The sequence below is a fragment of the Prinia subflava genome, chromosome 2 (genome assembly GCF_021018805.1).
Source record: "Prinia subflava isolate CZ2003 ecotype Zambia chromosome 2, Cam_Psub_1.2, whole genome shotgun sequence".
Taxonomy (NCBI): Eukaryota; Metazoa; Chordata; class Aves; order Passeriformes; family Cisticolidae; genus Prinia; species Prinia subflava.
The window spans coordinates 61,718,329-61,740,856 of NC_086248.1; the positions used below are offsets into that span (position 1 = coordinate 61,718,329).

At 41.7% G+C, this 22,528-nt stretch overlaps 1 protein-coding gene across 2 annotated transcripts in view; it reads left to right on the top strand.

Moving 5' to 3' along the window:
• Positions 1 to 22,528, top strand: part of PLAGL1 (PLAG1 like zinc finger 1) — a 46,132-nt gene that overhangs the window by 13,984 nt on the left and 9,620 nt on the right. For both annotated transcript variants that reach the window (XM_063390222.1, XM_063390223.1), the window contains exons 2-5: positions 3,426 to 3,468; positions 18,414 to 18,569; positions 19,633 to 19,745; positions 22,011 to 22,160. In XM_063390222.1, the coding sequence (XP_063246292.1) occupies positions 3,450 to 3,468; positions 18,414 to 18,569; positions 19,633 to 19,745; positions 22,011 to 22,160 (438 nt within the window). In that variant the 5' untranslated portion in view covers positions 3,426 to 3,449. The remainder of the gene's footprint in view (positions 1 to 3,425; positions 3,469 to 18,413; positions 18,570 to 19,632; positions 19,746 to 22,010; positions 22,161 to 22,528) is intronic.

The following is a 22,528-nucleotide window of genomic DNA, read 5'->3' on the forward strand; positions in this document are numbered from 1 at the left end:
ATAAAATGCAGAGTCGATGAATTTTTGGCAATGGTGGAGCTACTGAAAATAACATAAACCCTAAAATTCTGGCTCCTACACAAAATACACTGTGACATGTCCTTCTAGGCAGTGCAGAACCCATCCCCACTTCCTCTGACGGGTGCAAACCACTTTCCACCACCACAAAACATTGAACTTTTCAGCATTCAAAGTGCCTGTAATCGCTGCTTTGATATTGCTTGACCGTTAACTATCTATTATACTTAAACCATCAAGTCTTCCTCAACCTAAATGAATAAGATATTTTTCTGATACCTGAAAGACTGTAAAAACCTCATTAGACTTTGCCTCACATTTTCAAGGTTGCAATTTTCATGTACGGGAAACATCCGCTACTCAGCTTCTCCTCCTCTTCTGCCCATTCACTGATGAGAAAGGAGGACACTTAAGATCAACTGCAAACAACTTCTTTTGGCTGTGTGGGCAGCACAGCAAATTTGGCCAATATACTTACAACACTTTGTCTAAAGGTCAATGTGATACATAGTCAGCCACCTGAGTTTCAATGGACTGATGTGGCCAGAGACTGCCAGGCACTGTGCCTGCTTGGCACAGTATGTGTGGCTGCCACAGCTCTGTGCGTGGTGGAGCCCACTTGGACAGGGGCAATACACTGCACAAGGGGTGCCTTCATGCCCTTGAAGAGAGGAAGGGATTTATCGTATGGTTTTGTGCAGCTAGGATGACAGGCAGTTCTGGGTCCGTGCTGGGAATAACTGCAGGTGAGAGCTGGCATAGCTTATGAAGGAGCTTGTAGTTCTACTTGAGCTCCCCTGCCCCTGCAAATACCCTGTTGTATTTATCCTCACCCTGTCAGAGGTGATGTCTGAACCAGCTGTTGGAAGAGGAGCAGTTCCTTGTGGTGGTGCACCTGCTGTTTTTCTGTTGTGCGAATGGTTGTGTTGCAGTGACTGGGATGCCCTCGCAGAGGTGCTCCCTCTTGGTCTGTAGTTTCTGTGCCCTTCCCAAGGGCTAGAGTTGGGCACTTGGGGTTGCTGTTGCTAACACTGTTTCATCATGGAATTGTACAGGAGGAAAAATTTCTCAGGCATCAGTAGCCTGTGAAGAAAACTTTGGTGATTTACCTCCAAAATGACATCAGAAAACAACTCAACCAAACCTTAATTGAGGTGTTCGTGGCCCACAGTGTCACTGTAACAAGGTTGGATGGAGGATGTTTGGGAGCCAGGGAGGGCATGGGCTGAGGCTGCACTTTCTCATGACAGGAGAGTGCTGCAGACCAGATGTGTGTCAATGAAGCCATCTGGGAGGGAAGAGCTTGTGGTGGTTTACCAGGTAATTGCCCTGCAGATTGAATGCCAGCACAAATCATTTTATCACAAATCTAGTTATTCAGTGGGGGAAATGAATTCTGTATTAGTTGATGGCACTGCTTTGACAGTGATAACATGTAGCCTGCTGTTTCTGGGTACGACAAAGGCTGGTGCGTGTACAGTCACATATGGATGCCATTAAAGTCCACTGCTCCTTCTGCAAGGGCTATATTTTTGGAAATTAATACCACAGACAAGAGTCTTGCTCTCAGCCAGAATGGCGTCAAACTGCAGAGTAGATTTTTTTCTGAAATAAAGTGTTTTCTGGATGATGGAAATCAGATTAGGACACCTGCTGCTTAGGAAGCCTGCTGTCAGCATGCCTCTTTTTATCTGGAAAGAGGACTCACTGATGTCCCTCTAGCATGTGGGCTCCTTTATTGCTGCTTTCTCACAGCACAACTTGGTTTTTGCAATCAGCTCCAATTAATTTGGAAGTATCTTACTAACTACCATTGTATTTCTAAAAATGAAGATTTTTTTTTTTTGGACCCATTTCAGTCAGCAACAAAATAGTGTTGTCTTCATCAGAGTCAAGTTTTCATAGAATCATAGAATAGTTTAGGTTGGAAAAGACCCTTCAGATCATCAGTCCAACCATTAACCCAGCACTGCCGTGTCTCTAAGTACCATATCTACATGTTTTTAAAATATGCACATGAATGGGGACACTTCCCATGGCAGCCTGTTCCAGTGCTTGACAACTCTCAGTGAAGACTCTTTCCCTAATATCCAGCCTGAATCTCTCCTGGCACAACTTGAGGCCATTTCCTCTTGCCCTGTCCCTTGTCACTTGGGAGAAGGGACTCATCCTACCTGGCTATAACCTTCTTTCAGGTTGTTGTGAAGTCATAAGGTCCCCTCTGAGCTCCCTTTTCTCCGGGATAAACAAAGCCAGTTCCCTCGGTTGCTCCTCGTAAGCCTTGTGCTCCACACCCTTCACCAGCTCTGTTGCCCTGGACTCGCTCCAGCCCCTTCCTGCAGTGAGGGGCCCAGAACCGATCACAGCACTCGAGGTGCAGCCTCAGCAGTGCCGAGTACAGGGGACAATCCCTGCCCTGCTCCTGCTGCCCACACCATTGCTGATCCAGGCCAGGATGCCATTGCCCTTCTTGGCCCCTGGGCACAGCTGGCTCATGTTCAGCTGCTGCTGACAGCACCCACAGGTCCTTTTCTGCCAGGACACTACACTCTTCCCCAGCCTGTAGCACTGCCTGGGGCTGTTGTGGTCCAAGGGCAGGACCCAGCACTTGGCCTTATTGAACATCTTTCATTCACCCTAATTCATATGCACACATGCCTTTAAACACTGCCTTAAACACTGCCTGATTTATACAGGGCATAAAATGGCATGCACTGAAGTGATTTGTACTGTTATTTGTGTGTGTCCTTACTAATACACACATTGTTATTTCTGTGGCTCCAAGTAGCTTTATTCAGTCGTTGGGATACTTGTGTGCTGGGGATTGCTCAGACAGCTGCAGAAAACTCAGACTCTACTCCTATGTGCTTATGGTAAAATTTCAGTCAAAAACCAGCAGATGAGTGGGAAGGGAACAAGATGAATGAGGTCAGCAGAAAACCAAAAGTCTCCAGAAGTCCTTCAAGACAGCAAATAAAATGTCTTGCCCTATATTTGGTTAATATTCTTTGTGACTCTGCAAAGGTCAGGACTATTAGAAATATCAGGCTTAAACACAGAATAGCATGCAATGGAGCAAAATACACAATGCTTGAAAACTCTGTTGTAATCAATGCCTGGAAAATACATAATAATAAAAATTAATGAAGACATGGAATACAGTGAAGTGCTCTTAATTAAAATGCATTACATTAATATTGTTAGTTTACATTGTCTGTGAAATGAAGTGGAATCGGTGTTTCTTTTCCTCTACAAACTAAAGTTCTTCCTTGTTAGATTCTGTAGATATGTTCTCCTTATTTCCTACAGAGTGAAAGGACTATGCATATGATTATTAGCATGAGATAGAAACATGAATAGTCCTAGTTCAGAAAACTGATAATTCTTTTTTCATTTATTTTGTGTAGGTTTCCTTTGCCTGATCTGTAAACATGTCCACAGACCTGCTCTGTAAGTACATTTCCATCATCCCACAGTGATTTTTTTGTACCATATGTTTTTATCGGATTCCCAGATGTACTCATGATTGATGTCTTTTATCTGAAGTATAAAGTCTGCTTTTACATTTGCGTTTCTTCTGAGACATCTGTGGAACAATATTACCATTATAATCAACGGGATTATTCTTGGAGTAAAGCATGACTTAATGTGAGTAAAATTGTAAAAATCTGGCCCAAGTATAAGAACAGACTGATTCATTGAGATTTAAAATTGCAATTCTGTCTAAAATGTTTTATCTATCTTTGGCACAAATACCATCCCAGATTACTACAGAGTGATGTGCTCAGAGTTTTTTAATCATTTTGTGAATTTAACTCCTGTGCTTCCAAGGCATCATTATCCCAGTCACAGCCAAATCTCCTGCCTTATCACTATTATTTGTCCTTCTTCCTAACAGACAAGTGGTATATCCTTGTACTTTGCTGTCATAACTACCACGGAAGGTTGCTGCTCATGTTTCCCCAATACTTGTACTCTCTCACTCCAGCTTGAGTTTTTTTTAAGCATTAAGCACATTTTTTCTGCTTATTGATCTGATCTGCATGCTTTCTTTTGGAGTTCTTCCAGTGCCTCAGCTGCCTTTTTTAATCATTGCCTCGAAGGGCTGCCCAGCTCACACTGTGTAATATAAGAGAGGGAAATTTCAGACACACATTTTATCATTCTTCAGTACTTCCCTAGAGGAACAAGGGAAAACAGGATTGGGTTTTTTTTCATTAATAACTGCAATCAATTAATAAATATAAAACCATCAGTGGTTTAATGGAAGATAGCAATTATTTGTTAAAATGCATTTTTAATTTTTTTTCCTGCAAAATGGCAATTTTGGGGCATGCTTAAATGCCATTTAGATACAGAGAGAACTCTAAAATAAAGAATGTAATATGCCTGACTGTATTGTATACAATGGGCAAAACTGTTATCAGGAGTGAAATATTAAAGCAGAGAGCAGGGTGACTACGCAGGGATCGTGATCAAGACTCCTCAACTGTACTCAGATGTTTGTCTGTTTTAGCAATTTTATGCCCTGGCAGTTTCATTTTTCTTTTTTTCAGCTCAGCAACAGTGCCTTTCTCATGTTCCTCTAAAGATCTGGGTGTTAGAGTAGTTTTCACCTGAGTAGAGGCTGAAGGAGTTGGGTGTGTTCTGCTTGAAGAAGAGAAGGCTCAAGAGGATCTAGTCATGGTCTTGCAGTGCAAAAATGGTGGTTATGGAAAAGGAGTTGCAAGCAGCCTTTTACCCAGGCATGCACAGGGACAGGACAAGAGGCGATGGCCACAGGTTGCTTCAGGGGAGATGCTCGTGGATGCAAGGGGCATTTAGAATGGGGGATTGATCAAACATTGGAATAGGCTGTGCAGGGAAGTGATGGACACAGCTTGACAAGGCCCTGGGTAATGCTATTAAAGGGCCTGCTTTCAACAAGAGTCTGGGCTAGTTGATCATTACGGGTCTCCTGCAACTTCATTAATTCTGCAGTTCTGTGTGCCCTTGTGTTCTCAGTTCTCTTTGGTGCATGAGCAGTCATCCCTACCACCTGTCCCTGGTCTTCTCAGTATTGTACTGCTTGTGCTGTGCCAGGTCCTGTGATACTTGCTCATGTTAGTGGGATAGACATTTGTCTTGTCACTTGGAGATGTGTCAGTAGCCTGGAGGCAGCACCAGTGCTGAGGGAACTTTCCAGATTCCAGCTGATGGGTGTTGGTGACAGCCAGGTAGTGCCTTGGTAAAACGTCAGGAGAAAGCTAAAGAATGACACGGTGAATCTCTACAGGTGTGAATTGACTTCAGATCTTTATGTCTGTGTGTATATAAATACATATTTCAGGGCTAGCCTGTGAGCTCAATACTGGCGTATACTAACAAGCAACAGACACTAGGGTGTGTGTGAGGGATAATATCTACCAGATTGTGTTCCAGGTAAAGAATTTGGATATAACCAAACTGTTTGTGGGGGAAAAAAGAAGGAGATGGGAGCATTTAGACACATGGAGCTGGTGCCAGGTGATCTCAGCACCAGATCTCTGGCTTATACTGTTTAGCAGTAGACGTGCAGCCTAAACAACACTCTTTAAGCTTGACCATGACATTGTCTTTTGCTAATGCGTGGTTCAATACAAGGTCAAATTTTAGCATTAAAAATCTTGTTCCAGGTTATAGTAATGAAGACAAGATGTATAATTAAAAAAAGTAAAAATTCTAACCAAACTGGAACAAACTCCCCTAAATTTCTTAGGAAAAACCCAGTGCAGTCCACGGCAAATTGCACAAAGAAAATATCATGGTTATACAATACAAGGGCTGCTGCAGCAGACTTCAAACTCTTCAAGCTTGTGGAAATAAATCAGAAAAGCCAACATTCCAGAGAAGTTTGAGCACAATGAGTTTGAGGTAGCAAGCATTTCTCTGATTTAGATAGAGAAGCTAAAGAAAAAAAAGACATTTATGAAAAGTCTGTCAGCTACTGAGGCTCGGCTGGTCGGGGAAGCAGCAGACTTCCCTTGGAGCTTGTTTTTCTTTTTATCCTTGGATGAACTAGTGTGCAGTATATTATGCTGCCTGAATGTAGGGGTTTGTCACGGTTAGCGCCGGGGGCTGTCCCGGGAATGTAGGAAGGCGATGGGCGTGAATGGAGCGTGCAGTGGTCGGTGGGGATAGAGCCCGCTCTCCGCCAAACCTGTTGCTGCTCCTCTCAGCCCAGCCGGCCAAAGCCAGGCAGGAAAGGAGGTGGGTCTTTGATCTCTTTGTTGTAGCTGCTCCCTGGGAATTTGCTGAAATCAATGCCCTGTTTCCCTGAAGAAATGAATGGCTATGCCTAACTAGCTTTGTGAAGCGCTGGGGAATTCACTGCTTCTGTTTATTGACAGCTGAAAAGGAGCACATGGTCCTGAATGGGTCCTCCTGGGGAAACAAAACAGAGTGTAGTTAGACTTAGTTGAATACAGGGGCATTTGGAAAAGTCTGCCGAAGGAGGATGGCATGATTCCTTACACCCTGTACTGGCATAGCCTGACTTTTTATTAAACTTGCCATTTTAAATAAGGTAAGGTTTGTTTTGATTTCACATATGTAGTGCGATTATGAAATGTTTGCAGTTCTGTTCTTGAGTGCAAAACCAATGTTTGTGTTGGGTTCTGTCGTGGGAAACACCTAAGTAACTCTTGTGCTGTTTCTAGCCTCTGTGTGAGTTCATTTGGTCTCTATCTAATGGTGATTAATGAATATGAAAGTAATAGAAAATCAGTATTTGGGTCTTCCAGTCAAGTCCTGAACATCAGTTATTTATGTAAGCTATGATATTCAATTTTTTATATCTTTGAAAATCAGCTGAGTTGCATCAGGTGATTTCTTAACTGGTACGGACTGCTGTGTCAATACTTAAACAAAAGCAGTGACTAACAAGAGGGCCTTTCTGGAAGAAAATCTGGGAATCTTAAAACTCTTTGAAATGTGAGGATATATTTCCAAACCCCTGTTTCCATGTGTGGACTCAAGGCAAGAGGTAGACTCACCACTAAGCTTGCTGCTGGCTTTAGGTGTACATGGGTTTTTTGTGAAGACAGAAAAGAATAGCAAGAGAAGGATAATAATGAAGTAGCAGCATTTTCATCGTGTGAGTCCAGAACAGTTTATTAGACCAAGGGAATTTGGTGTGTAATTCATATGTAAATTTTCTACTGAAAACAGGAGAACAAATTGCCAGAGTTTCTATATTAGTTTCTGTGGTGACTGAAGGAAAAGATTTCTGGGCTCATGCAGCTGCAACTTCCAGGTGTGGCCCACTTATGATATCAGAAAAAAGAAAATTAAGTGTAAGGGCAAGCTCAGAACAGAGTAATTGCCACTATGCAGCCTTGTTTTTACATGACAGTAGGAATTGTTGTGGTTTTGTTGCAAACACGATTAAAGTGCATGGATGCAGTAGTTTGAAAACTCTCAAGTAGTCCCCTCATTTTGAGAGAAATGCTTGGAAAGTTTCGTGTTTTGTTGGAATACTTTGTGTTCCTCAGTCTGGCATTTTTTCTTCGAGTGATTTTGAGCTAGTAATCTTACTAGTTTTGTCTCATTTTGTGCTTTTCCCAGCAGATAACTTATCTGTTTTTCTTGGAAGAGTTTGGGCTCCATATGCAAACACACTTTCTTTAGATTACTTTGTGATCCTTAAAATGAAAATACATTGCTTAACTGTAGAGCATCAACATGTTTGCTTGAGGCTTCTGCTGTTAAATTTCCAAGATTTTCAGAGAGAAAATGCAAAAAAAGCAAATGCATTTATAATTTTGACTAAGATGTGAATACACTAAAGTCAAGCAGGCTGATATCAAAGTTTGTGGGCTCTGCTGTAATTATTGTTATCCAAATGTATCAAGACTGTGTTTTTTGACCTCACTTAAGTGTATTTATGCATGATAGGCATTGGAAGCCATTAAAATGTAAAGCTAAAGCTAATATAAAGTTAACATTTAAGTTGGACGGGAGATATATTTGTAGGTCCTTTTAGTGCTGTAATCTGAAAATGTTGAGCAGTGAGGGTTCCTGGGTACTTGTAATGGTGCAAACAGAAAAGAATCACAGTCGCGGAAGGCTCACTTGATCGGGGCTTTTTTAGTTGGTGTAATGGGGAAGAAAGTGGATGATTCATGTGTGACACGGAAGGTGGCACTTGTTCCCTGTTCCTCGGGCGATAAGACAAAGCAGAGTGTGTTATGTTTAACTTTCTGGACTGGAAGGTGCTTAGGCAGATGTGAGTGGGGAGGTGTGTAGGGATGTTCTGGCAGGACAATTGTCCCTTTGCCTCATCTAACTTCTTTATAAAATACGAAATTGTTTTGATCTATTGGCAATGTTGAAGTGGAAGAAGTATAAAATATTTGATTTCTAACCAACAGAGTAAAATATACCAAATGCAAGGTGAGATACGTAATCATACACAGCTTTAAGTAAATATGTATGTTAAATAACCAGAGTTATATAAATACGTATCTGAGGAATGGTGCATTTTCCCCAGGGTAGTGCTTTACCATCTGTTGATCTTGTTCTTTGAGCTAGGAAAGTATGAAAGTAGGAACAAATTCTTTGCAAATTTGCATTGCAAGATTGCTTCTTGGATTCATGTAACAGAGACTACTGTTATTTGTGTGTGTGTGACTTCTGCAAATAATTTAAAGAAACTACAGATTAATCAGAAATCTATAAAAAGTATTTGAGTTTTATTTGATCTCAAACTGAGCTGACTGTCAGCCGACTAAATAGACCTGTATGAAGATACATTATAATTTGAGTTGAGAGCTTAATCTGTAGAAAGAAAATCTGCAATTTTTTAAACCCACAAATTTTTGCAAGTTTCATACAATTCTCTTATAATAATCTATAATCATATACTTTGTATTTCTGTGTCTTACAGGGCTGTCCTTATGCCTCAGGAGAATAGTTATTGTGAGGAAAATATACTATACTGCTGTCTAATTTGTTGCTGCCAATCTTGTTAGCCTTTATTAATCGATCTGTTAAAGAAGTGCAGGTAATAAAGACATAATTTCTTTATTATAGTGTCAGTCAAGACATTAGCTAATTATCATACGGTTTCCCATAAAATATTTTTTGTAGGAAAAAAAGAAATTATGTTGGATTTTAGGAAAAATAAAATTAATTAATGGAAACACAGGTACAATACTTGCACATGTGAGTATTTTTTTCACAGAAATAAATCTTTGTGTCTGTTCAGCAGCAGAGCTTCCCAATGCATATGTGTTTATTTTTTTTTAAAGAAATCACTTCATGCCTTAAAAGAGAAGAATAATTTAACAGGGTCATAAAGGCTAAGGATGGGAGTTCCTACCCATTTTGTTCCCAGAGAGGCTGGGAATCAAGCATGCTTTTCCTGTTGGAAATGAGGCAAGGTATAACAGAAGTTGTCTGTTATGAAGTGGATGCATAGTAAGAACTAAAGCTGTTCTGCTAAGGGTCTTTTATTGACCCTTCATTTACAAATACAAATGCTTTTAAAAGACAACTCCTTCATTTCAGTATTTTAGATATATACTGTAGGATTCATTGATTAAAAAAAAATTAACTTTTTTTTTTGCTCTTGGATGAGTGGGAATATCAGTAAGAAGTTTGGACGTTTCACTGTGGACGTTAACTCATTTTCCAGTTTTATTAATAGCTTCCACAGGGTGTAATATGCACTGGAGTGTTCTTTCAGGACTCCAAGGTCTCAGCCCTGACCAGTCTTAAGTGTCCATGTATTCACTTCTCCACATGGACTTTTTTCTTTCATAATGTGGCTACTTGCACATCAGTGAAGCCACGAGTACAGACTAATAGCTGCAGAAGTGGGTCCTGGGGTGCAAACACTGTGTTTTGATTCCCAGTAGCTATACTTGCTTCATGTTGTTACGTGTGCCTCTAAAGACATCAGGTTCTGCAGCCACAGGATGAGTGCGGTATCTCTTCGCTCTGCATGCCATGCTTCCTCTTTGCATTCGACTGTAAACTCATATTACCTTCTCCAAAGTGTGTCTACCTGCCTGGTTCTTTCTTTTAGTAAGCAGCTGGAAATATATCCCAGGTCCTAGTGTCTTTGCTGGTAAAGTTTCCACAAGTCCATGTTGAAAGTCACCAGTGGAAAATGAAGAATTGATTTGGGCTGGCTTCCCTAGGAGAGGTAGCTTTTGTCACCAAGTTTTCCACCAGTCTTCTCCACACAACACCTGAACTTGGTGGCCAGTAACAACCAAGTTCAATGAAGGAGCGAGAGACCCAATCTAAGGTTCCCTTTTAAGGGAATGTTGCAAGTCTTGGAAATATTTCAACTAATCGATACTAAGTTTTAGTCATTATAATTGCTTTATCAGAATTGAAACTGTGGTGTTGACCTGCCATCAATAAAACTGCTGACAGTATTAATGCACATAATGTGTGTGTGTGGCTGTGTGCATGTGTATTTATACATATGGGCATTTAGGAAGATGTATTCTATGGGGTTTTTACTGCTATTACAAAGATGGAAGATTCTGGTGTCTGTGTTGAACTGTCACAGTAACATTTACATTTTCCACTAAAACATCTGACACAAAAATAAATCAACCATTCTGCCAAAAATCTCTCCAAAAGAAAAGTGCTTGAGATAAATAATTGTGCTGTGGTAGGTAAAAATCTGTGGTGTGGGAGATGCAGATTAGGAGGTCCAACATGTGGCCCAGGAGCCACAGAGTGCTTATGAGCAGTTTGAATATGACTCTCTTGGTGGCTGTCTGTGTTTCTGTGATGGGGATTTTAGTCTTGCCATCTGCAGTATTAGAAGCAGCACAGTTTGGACAGTGAAGACCTCAAGCAAGCAGAAGGAGCCAAAGCCTTTCCCAGGTCGGACTGCTGGTGGCTGCTGTGAAAGATGGGCAGAGTGCAGCAGGAAGGCTTCCCTCTCAGAGAGCTTTTTGCTGGGCATTTCATAGGACCATGCTATGCTGGTCAGGTTATTTCTCATAAAAAGTAGCAGTTGTTTCTGTGAATTTGCTATTAACCTCCTTCCCTGTTTCTGGATCTAATTTTATGTGCCTTCATGCCAAGACAGTGGAGGGAGAGAAGGAAAAAAAAAAAAACAACTGGAAAATCCAACTGCATTTTTCAGTATGATTGTTTGAAATGTGCTCTGCTTTCAGCAGAGAGAGAAGTTTCTTTGCTCTGATTAGAAGCTATTACATGTAAACTGTGGGAGGTGACTTCACTTGAACTGTGCTCATTTGTGTATCTAGGTTCTGATAACAACCAAACCCTGTGTGGTGTACTGGAAATGTGACACGTAAGTTTTATCCCAAGAATAACCAGAAAATTATTATTTTTTAAATTAACTTTCAATCAATCAATGAATTTTTTGACCTCAGATCATTTTTAGATGAATGAACATACCTAGAACTTTGATAAACTAATTGATCAGGCTGCAATGAAGTTTGCTCCTACATACTTTCCTTCCTTGTTTGGTTTGTTGCAGCTTTTTTTTGTGTTGTGGGTTTGTTGGGGCTTTTTTCTCCTTTAGTTTTGCAGGAAAGATGTGTAAGTTACTGCATTTTCAGGTGTTCAAACAGTGAAGGTAACTTTTTTTCTGTAGAGTTTGTAAGATACACCAGAGCACAGGTATGCTTTTGCTGCACAGCCTTCATGGGAACATGCTGAAACTGCTGAATTCCATAGCCCAGCTGTGCTCCTTGAGGTTTCTCTAACTCTTCTGCTCCTCAGACTTGCTAGACAGAATAAGCACGTAGAAAGCCTCACTGGGATTAGTGTGAGACTGACTTTCACAGAAAACTGTTTAAATTCTTTGGGGCTGTGCCTGTTTTAGTATTCACGGCCACCAGGTGAAAGACTTACTATTGCCAGATGAGCTTGATTATCATCATGATGACTGCCTATTAGGAATTAGTAATGAATCATGGTGTTTGTTGTCCTGTATGTGTTTGTATAAGAAATAGGTTTGCAGTTTGGAAGAATTTACATATTGGAACTTGTGTCTGCCAGAAAAATGCCCACGTGCTTTGTGTTAGGTTTCTTTACAGTCACATAAGTGCTGAGCCACCCTTCTAGAGGCATCCTTCCATAAGAACAGCTGGTTCTGCTGTGAGGAAGGAGCAGGTGCCTTGACAGATGATCTACTACTGCTGAAAACCCAAGGGTGTACTCTCCTTCCAAATCTTCTTTCTTCTTGGGAACAAAGACAAGCCCAGGGAGGATGAAGGTGAGGTGAGGAAAGGCATTACAGCAAATCAGTGGCAGGGTCAGGGTTCCTGAGGGCCAGGTTCATGGGCAGTGCTGGGTTTTAGGGAATCAGCTTGACCTGCCGGTCTGACTGAATGTATGGGGTGGGGTGGCAGTAAGGCATGTTTGCTGTTCTCTTTCTCTGTTTCTGTCTCCAAATATAGTAACTCATTTTTAAAGTTTTACATTTTAGTAGAGTGAGGTCATGTTCCCATGAATATGTTTAATGTTCAGAATGATTTCTGGGATGTTTGCAAACCACCTACCATTCTCCTTCCCAGGGAGGGGCCCCCAAGAAAAGTAGGCATTTACGTGCAGGGTGCCACTAATGCCTGAGCAGGACCGGGACTTCTCCTCACCCTTCACGTGTGTCTCAGGAGCTCCCATCCTCTCACCAGAAGGCCTGGGCATGGCAGCACAAGGCCTTGGTAAGGGGCCAATATTGCCCCAGCAGCATGTCCACAGTTTCTGTGCTGGTGCCACCAGGTAGAGGCTGCAAGGTTTCAGAGTTTCTGTGTGTCAAAGACATGGGAATCTCTGCTTGAAATCTGAAGTTTCCCTCTCAAGCACACAAGAGTAAATCCCCCCCTTTTTTTTTTGTCCCCTTCCTTGTGAGGGTGGTGTTATTTTGGGTGCCGGGTTATGGAAAATACTGCACTTACTTCCCAAATAAGACAGTGTCATGCACAATAGTGCAAGTTTTCAGTCTTCATCCAGGTGAATGTTTATGATTGCAAAGTCAGCCTGCAGTCAGGTTTCTTGATTTTTTTTTTTCTTTTTTTCCATGCAGAGCTGAGCAGTTGTACATCTCTGCTTATACAAGGTTTTGGTGTATGACATAGAAAAGACATGAAGAGGAAAAGTTGAGGAAATGTTTTTTTATTTTTATGCCGTACTAGGGAGCAGTTTTTACATAACAAAATACCAGAAGTTAATGGGATTTAAATAAAATTATTCTGAATTCTGGTAATTATGACAAGTTCTATTTTACTTCAGTATAAATAGAATCAAGTATTAATCAGTGAAAATCTTCATTTTGCACATCAAACTTAGGATATAAGGCTTCTTTCATAAACATTTTTTACAGAGAAAATGTGTGTCAGTGGCCCACAATAATGAGAAAATAGCTTGTGATTAACTTTTTGCTAATTGAGTACTTTGAATTTTTTGCCAAATAAATTGTAGAACAAGGATTTCAAGTTTGTCCAGCACAGAGTGCTGCAGAACAAACCTCAGGCTGGAAACCCTCATGCACCTTTGGCTAAGAGAACCAAGACTGGCATGTGCAATGTAGCTCAGACAGAGAATATCCAGAAGGTGTTTTTGCAGTGTTCCTCTATGTGGAAGCTGAACAAGGCTAACGAAGCGCTACAGTTTTACTCCGGAATAAATTACTGTTGTTGGCTATGCAAATCTTATGATTGTAATTAGGCTAGGATTTGGACTGCTGTGTACACTGATCTTTGTTCCCTCTGCGCATGGGAGCTAATTCTAATGCTGCAAAACAGCAGAGCAAATGCCAGGGTCTGCTCAGCCTCTGATCATTTCTCACAGGGTGCATTTGCTCCAAGTGGACAATTGAAAAGGAATGATTTACCTCTGCCTTCACAGGGGACGTAATTGCACCGCAGGCATCTTGTGGGCCACTGAAATGTTCAGGTACTGTAAAGTCTCGCTTGAAAGCAGGGGTTGGTGAAAATGCAGGGAGGAGGTCCTGATAGGCATCTAGATTTTAGCAAACTGTTTTTAAAAAGGGATGTTCTGCTGCTACTTGGTTAAGGATCTGGTGGCATGTGCGAGCTCTCACGACAGTGATTGCAGTTCCCAGCATGGCTATGTATAGCTCCCGTTATCTGTGCAGCAGGGCTCTGTGTAACCGCAGCCCGTGGCTCCTTGCCCACACTAATGAGCTCTACCCGAGGCCGGGCTTGTGCCTGGGGGGGTGGCACAGTGCTCCAGCCGTGCTGCTGTTTTGGAAACCAGTTTGTTGACTGTGCTCAAGTCCAGCTTGCCCAGGCTGCCGTGCCAGCTTGGCTACTGTTGGCTGCGGGAGCTTGTCCCAGCGCAGCGTGGCTGGCCCCAGTGCTGTCTGGAGGACGAGGCAGGCTGGCGGCCGAGGCTGCCGGGCTCTGTAGGCTGCAGCAAAGGAGAGCTGTCACCTAGACCTGGACAGGGGCGAAGCACCAGCATGGTGAGGACAGTACAGGTGAGCCACACTCACAGCCCATTCTCCTCCCTGGAAACACAGCTACCAGTGTCCAGTCAGCTCATGAGGTGGGAGTGCATCCCGCTGGCAGCGGGTCTCAGCTTTGTGATGACTAAAAGAGCAGGGCACAGCCAGGGGTTGGCTCCTGATATGTGGGAGAAGTGGGAGCAGAGGCATTCAGGTGCAGGGGTACCAGCTGGGGTAGGGGGGTAGATGGAGATGTACCTTTCTCTTAGCCCCTCCAGCAGTGGTTGGTTGGCAGGGGTGAGCAGCTCGTCCTTGCGATTGAGGTGGTGGCTGCACACCCGCAGCTTGGTCAGAGCCTGCACCTGCACCCGGGCTGGGCTCTTCTCTGTGCCTGCCTCCCCACTGCTGCAGGGAGGTGCAGCAAAATAAAAGTCCTAACAGCTACAAGAGCCATTAGCTTGTCCAGTTTTATCTACATATAGATAAAAAGGCATTATTTGGAATTTTTTCAGAATCATTGGGAGGACAGAGGAACAATGAAGAAGTACTCTCTAGGGGACAAGATAGCATTGTTTTTCTAAGGATATAGTAAATGACACAATCTGGTTTTTAACAGCTTGTAACTCCTGTAAATCTCATTTATTTCTTTTTGTTGCCTACTCATCTAAATCACAACAAAACAGAGGAATGGTGGCAGTTTTACTTTTTCTTGCATACTTGCACATGACCTCAAATCCATTAATTTTGTTTGTGTAAATACAATTTAAGGGAGCAAGGAAACTGAAAAAGTGTTGAGGTACTAAGGTGCCTAGGAAAAAGCAGAAGAAATTTTCTTTGCAGAAGGTGATTTTTCTGACCAGTGTTTTTCATTTCTAGTGCTAATGTGACAAAGTGTGTGTTGTTTCCATAGCCAGATGCACCCTATTTCAGAACAGGTTAGAGTGTGTTCTGTAGCTGTTGTTGGAAAAATGTATTTTACTTAGTTAGCCAGGTTAAAAAGGAGCATAAAATCTCTGTGAGCTTTACGAAGTCTGTGTTGCGGCTCTATGTACATTCCTTTGCCAATGGCATCTGTAATTTAGAATTGAAACACAAAGGATCATGACTTTGCCTGTAATTATCTGAGGAAGAGTGTGAACTTAACAGTTTTGCACTGTTAATTTTGGGGAGAGAAATTACAAAGATCTCAGTTTCCTTCAGTAGCCTCTAAAGTTATTCTATTTGCAATACTCCAATTTTGTTTTTTTGGTACACCTGGCAAATTTTAAAATGCAGTAAATTTCCAGTCAGGCTACTAACGTATTGGTGTGGGGTCAGAAATACTGTTTAGTGAAGGTAATTCCAGTATGTCTGTTATTTAATAACTTAAGTCATTCTAGTTATCTTCATGACCCATATAATGAAACACAGAAAACCTTAGAACAAGCATTGGACAGCTATGGATACTTCACAGAATTGCCAAATATTCTGAGTTGGAAGCGACCCGCAAGCGTGATCAAGTCAAACTCTTAAGTGCACAGGGACCAAACCCACGGCCTTGGTGTTGTCAGCACCATGCTCTAACCAGCTGAGCTAATCTCATGTTTCAAGATGTTGGGCAGCTATGCCAGGTCAGAATCCCAGGCCGTGCTAGCAAGGTGCTTAACAGCTCTGCAGGTAATTTGTTCAGGGCTAGCTGATGTCTTTGTGCTGCTGCTGAGGTGTGCTGGCCAAGCAGTTGTCTGTGGGGCTGCTCAGCTTGGAGGCCCTTGATCAACACCCGGTTGGATGCAAAGCAGTTCCTGATTTTAGAGGAGAGCCTCTCTACTACCCATGTGTGAATCATTTCAGACCTTCTGTCTTGGATCTGGAGGACCAAGGAAGGTTAACTAATGGAGCACTACTGCAGAATTTGGAGGCTAATTCAAGGGATACCCTTTTCCCCCTGCTTCCCTTTCCAGCCTTCCTGTGAGCTGCCCACCCTGGAGCCTCAAAGGTGGGCGCTGCCCTGGGGCAGCTGGAAGGTTTGCTCAGGAGCTTGCTAGTGATGAATCACAGAGGTATGGCATGGATTGATAAGGTCGTGTACTTTATGATTAGACACATCCTTCCTCTAACAGCGGTTCTTTGTCTCCATTTTCTTTTGGTAATGTGTTTCGGCCGTTTGCATACAATGACTCTCCAAGCAGGAGCTGTTTGACTTGAGACAAAGTCGCTATTATTCCAGGCAAGCTAGGAAGCCCTCATAATTTTGTTGCCCTCAGAAGGGTGAATTTGTTTAAAGCCAATTAGGTTAAATCACCAAGGAAATATTTTTATTTTCTTGCAGCCTAGCTGTAAAGGACTTTTTGGTACATAAACAAGTGCATAACAAGAAAAATATGCCTGGCAGCTATATTGTTGTAGTTTTTGTGCATTTTAAGTGATGGCTGTAGAGGGGCATGTTCTTTATCTGTAGCTCTAGCAAAACTAAGTCATGTTTTTCAGCTAGTGCAGGTGTGCAGCTTGGAGCCATGGCAAAAGAAAACTTCCATGGTCTGCAAATTATTGAAAAATACATGACTTTTGTAGTGGCTGCAGCCTGACCAACACACAAGTCTATCTGCTCAGTTGAAGTTGATGGAGAGCCCAAAGAACTTGGTAGGAATGCTTTAGGCTTATCTGGTGAGATTTTGGACTAGACTCTCAAGGTGCGTGATTTAGTCAATTGCCTGTTTGCGTTTACAAACAGAAACCTTTTTGAGGTACCCTGATTATGACATTTATGGTGCTACTGTCCTTTTCCAAAGACTATCCCTGATGTCTCCCCAGGCAGTGTCTCCTGAGCCTTTTATGCTCCTTGGTTATGAGCCCCTCTCCAGGATGAGGCCTCACCTCTCCTGCCCCAGTCTCTGCTACAGTGCTCCCTTGGGCTTTCTTGGCTGTTCTGGCTCCCCTCCTCTGCTCTGTATTGTCACTTACTGAATAGACTTGCTCAGCACAGTTTTCAGAAGGCAAACAAAAAGAGGTAGTCATGGATGACCAATATCAGCTTTTCTTTTTAACTCAGTTGTAAAGCATCGTTGGCTCACTGATTTGGTTTCTACTGTCTATAAAAAGGTTTTGTGCAAGAAGTCCCCTTTTTCCCATTGCCCTGTGTGACACCAGTGCTGAGATGACCTTCTGCTGGAAAGTCTCATTGCTCAGTTTTGTCACTGCTCTGTAGGAGTTTCCCTGGCAACCAGTTTGAGCTACACTGAACCAAAAATATCTCACTGTGCTGGGGGAAAGTCAGTTTGCAGACATGTATTTTTCTTTAACGAGTTCTCTGGATGGTCTGTGTGTTCAGCCTGCAGATGTTGTTACTGGGAACCAATAGCTGGGACATGTGTGCCCCTTTTCCTTGCTTCCACAGGCAGAGGCTGCTCCTGCATGATTGTCAACTGAGCTGCGGCTGTAGGACCCATCCTACTCATTTCTCATGGCACCCTGAGGGTCTTGTCTTCTACTGAGAATGGTCTGTGCAGCAGACACAAAGTCTTTCTCAGAGTCCTTGGATCTCTGCAAATTTCAGAATTTCATAATCACAGAATGGGTAAGGTTGGAAGGGACCAACCTTACCTAGGTTATTGCTAACTTTGTCCACATTTCCATATGAATATATGCCTCTTACTTTATAGCTGGGCCATGCAGTGAAGTCCAGTTTTGCTCCCATTGTAGTCTTCAAGAGCACAGTTTGTGACACCTTCAAATGAGCATATGTATAAATCTTTGGAGGTCAAGACCCACCAATTTGCTCAGGAGAGAATGCACAGACTGGAGGTGTTATTTCAAACCTTCCTCATTTAGTTTTGACTTGCAGATAATGTTTTCAGTACCTAATGCAGAACACTGATGTGAAGAAAAGCATTCGTAATTCCAGATGTGTTCTCAAGATGACAAAATTAGAAGAGACTAAATTGGAAAGCAGTATGTCATTTTTAGTAACAGGTTCCCTTTTCTGGATTTGTAGGGTGTGAGGACTGCGGTAAAAGCCTTATAGGAGAATGCAAACTCCACGGACCACTCATCAGGGCTAAAGATAGGGTTATTCCCAGCCGAGCCCGTCTCACCCTACCTCACTACCTCACTTTGCGAGTGTTGGAGCTGAGAGCTGGAAACCAGCAGAGTAAGTATTTTAGCTCTTTTTCCCACATTTGAGAAAGAGGAGACAAAAACACTGGCCTGTTTTCATGAGTAACTCAAGGCATAATCATTGGGCATTAGCATTATGAAGACAGTTTTCAGCTGAGCACAGCTAAAGCTCACAGTCAGCTACTGTTTTTTAGGACTGATTTCTGGTAACGGAGGCATAAACTGATGGCAGGACATTAGCCAGAGCTGGTGTGACATTTAGCTGTGAGCAACCAGTTAGCTCTGTTCAGTCAATCTAAGTTTAATGAATGTTGAATTTGTATCTAATAATAACAGCCACGCAGAACTACTTTTTTTTTCTCTTTTTCCCAAGCATGCAAAACAGGAAAGAGTATTCAATGAAAGGTCAGAAACAAATGGTAAATGATACACCCCTTATCCACCCCCTGCAAACTCAAGAGATCATAGTGGGGTAATTTACCTTTTCCATTTCAATTCATATTATAGAAAGATTGTTGTTTCCTTCTGAAAGCAAAGCAATTTGAATGCCCAAACATGAACAAAGGAATGATGCTCTTATTGTGCAAATTTTCTACTGCTACCTGTGTAAAATTAGTCCTGCCTAGATTGCTTTTCAAAACGAGAATTACAAGATGCCTACACTGTGACTCCATTGATCTGGCAGGGGAATAACTGGAATGATTAAAAAGGCTAATGCTGTGTTTTTATAGATTCTTTCCACTCTTATGGGGAGAGAAAAACCTCCCAAATTATGCCAAAAAGCAGAGGACTACGGTAACATCAGTTTGTAGGTTGAGGAGTATCGACATGTTTGTGTTGCATACTCAGTTTAACATCCTGTCATGGATTTTTGGTACTTTTTTTATTCTATGTAGTTCCCATTAAAAAAAAAAGTACCTATTTACATCCTTTTTAGTTTCTTCACCTTGGAATTATTTACTGGGCTTATTTGTCTAGAAAAAGTATTCATGTGTTCTGCACTATTTTGTTTATCTCCATTTTCACAACTGTAAGCATACAAGAAATAGTTTATGATGCCTGTACTAATACTAGACTGCTCTTTGTTTTGTTCACAGTCCTTGGTGTATTTGCAAAGAAAGTAATACAGAAGAGAACACAATTTGGCCCTTATGTTGGTCAACTGTCTACAAAACTGACCTGCTATGATGAGAGCAGGCTAGTCCTGCAGGTAAAACCCCACTGCCTTTCTGTGAAGTGCATATGTGTCTTTAGCAGCTCATACTTATTTGTGTTTTAATCAGCCAATTTGCCATCTGATCTAGTTCATTAATTGTACTTTTGATGTGTAAGTATGAGTGTAAGTCACATTATTAGGTAGTACAGCATAACCTGAAGTACCTAAATGTTGCTGTATACTGTGTTTTCTAGAAATTTGCTTTCCTACTTTCTAGTTTTACCATTTCTAGGGCATTAGGCCTATCAGTCTAATAGCTCTTGATAAACTTTTCAGAGAGCATGGCTACTGAACTTTCTTCCCAGATAACACAAAAGGATTTGTGCTTTACACCATACCACTGGGAGGTTTGAGTTTGTGCACTGAGTTACTGAGAGCGACAGAAATATGCACTAAGGCACTGGCTTAGTATATACAAACAGTGCAGGGATAGGGAAACACTTCTTAATTTTAAATTTTATTGTTATTAATTAATAATGAGCATTAATTTATAAATAGACTTCAACACACAGTGCAGTACCTCAGTTTATTTAATCAGATTGTTATTTAGGGCTGGTAACTTCTGTTGCTGCACTTGTAGGTACTGACTGTTTCACCTGGACCATGACACTATTATTTGTACTTTATCCAGCAAAAATTCTGGCCTTTCAGGACTAGCCCAGCTTAGACAAATCTACATGGACATCCTTTCCCACAGGAATTCTTTGGGAGTGAGAGTTGACCGCAATCCTTGGGGCCCCAGTCTTTGCATTTTGTTGTCAGGGTCGTGGCTGAGCACAGCTCTGTGTCTGAGTCCATGGTCAAGCCACAGCCTCTGTCAGGACTTCCCAACAGGTCATGGCTCTTCCAGAGTTTGCATTTCATATCAGGACCTCTCACCCCCAAATAGAGAGACACCAGCAGCAGCTGTCTCCTGTGACACACTCTGTGTCTTCATTTGAGCTTTCTCCAGAGGTCTGGAACTGGAAGACGTTGTGTTGTGAGGAAATACTTCTGAACTTTAGTTTGAGAGCTTCAAAGCAGTACTAGCTTTAGAAGTTGCTGTAAACTTGATTTGCACATGGAAATCATGGGAATCATCTGCCAGGAAAATAACACTGCCCATCTATGGGATTTTCATAGCACGTGGACACCAGAAAAGATTTGTTCTTCTCTGTAACTGAATATCTTCAGTCTTTTGATTAGACGCTGTTAAAAATGCAGAAAATGTACTTCTGTAACAATGGATGGATGAGCTAAGCACCCAGTTCCTTCCTCTTCACCAAGCCATTGCAAACCACACCCTATCCTCTATCAGTCAGCACCATTTGCTTAAAAGTATACAGTGATAAGCACAGCTCTGGCTGATGAATGGACTGTTTCTTCAGAAGAGGAGATTAGAGTCCCAGATTTCCTACATGACAGCAGTAGCTGCCTTGACTTCTCCCTAGCATGAGTATGTGACCAAACTTGTCCAACAGGCAGGTGCTTTCATCGGAAATGTGATGAAGTTAGATAAAATAGTTCACAGAAGCAATGAAAATGCAACTTTTTTTTGCAGTTACTTGCTCAGTTATGTGGTTAGTAGAACCAATACAAGCTGTGCTGAGATCAGTTGTGCAGCTTTGTCTGTCCACATTTGAGACACTGTTGCAGAAAAGCAACTGTCTTGTTTGAGGTCCATATTTTTTGCCTCATAGGGACATTCTCTTGGAGGGGAATCTAGGAAGAATGAAGTAAAGGAAAAAGAAAAAGATCTTTCTGGCACAACTGTTAATTTGTATTTACTTTTGCATTGTTAAGGGGAAAAAGAGAAGACTGTTAAAATGCCATTATGTTGTGTGTTACCTCTCTGGACTTACTAACACAAGCTATACAATTGTTCCATGCAAAATGTAGTAACACTGAAGCTTGAGGTTATCGGGTGCTCAGGAAGTAGATTAAGGCATAAAGCTTATCTTTCTACCTGCCTGCACTTAGTTCTTATAATATTATCTTTATATAACATAAAAATTATGAACTATAAATGGGAAATACATACAAAGGCCTACAGTTCGTTTTAGTAGGGGGGTGCTCAGCAGGTATTCTTTCTTCACTTTCTTTTGCACTCAGTGTTCATTAAGAGTGATCCATTTCAAAACAACCATGATTTCAAGCGACATAGAACCAAGACAGGTAGATAACTGATAGCTGTGATTGCAAATTAAAGAAAACTAATGAGCCTCTACATAGGACTTGTTTTTATCATATTCATCCTCCCCTTCTCCCTCCTTGTTTCAGGTATTGAAAGATGGAGGGAAGTACTTTCTGGACACTCCCAATGAGGACTGTGGAAACTGGATGATGTTTGTCCGGCTAGCCCGGAACCAAGAGGAACAGACCCTTGTGGCTTATCAGCACTGTGGAGAAGTCTACTTCACTACAGTTAAGGTAGTTAAACCTGCATTGCTTCACCTGTCATCCGAAAGGAAATTTAGAGACAAAGGTTCTGAATGACTAACTCTCTTACAATGAAAGATTGATTATATTCTGCCAACTGGATCATGACATACATAACACCTTTAATGTCATTTAATCCATAATAAAGCAAGCAGTGCATGGGGTTTGTCAGGAAAAGGTGTTGTGCACTTGCTGTTGTGGGTAGTGAAGAAACTGAGCTGATGGAACATAAAAAATAATTTGTGATGATAGTGTTTAAACTCTATGCTCTTTAATCCCAGGCAGGTATCTGGTGAGATTATTTGGCATTATTACATTCAACAGTACTTTATTCTGGAAATAACAAACAAATTCCTTCC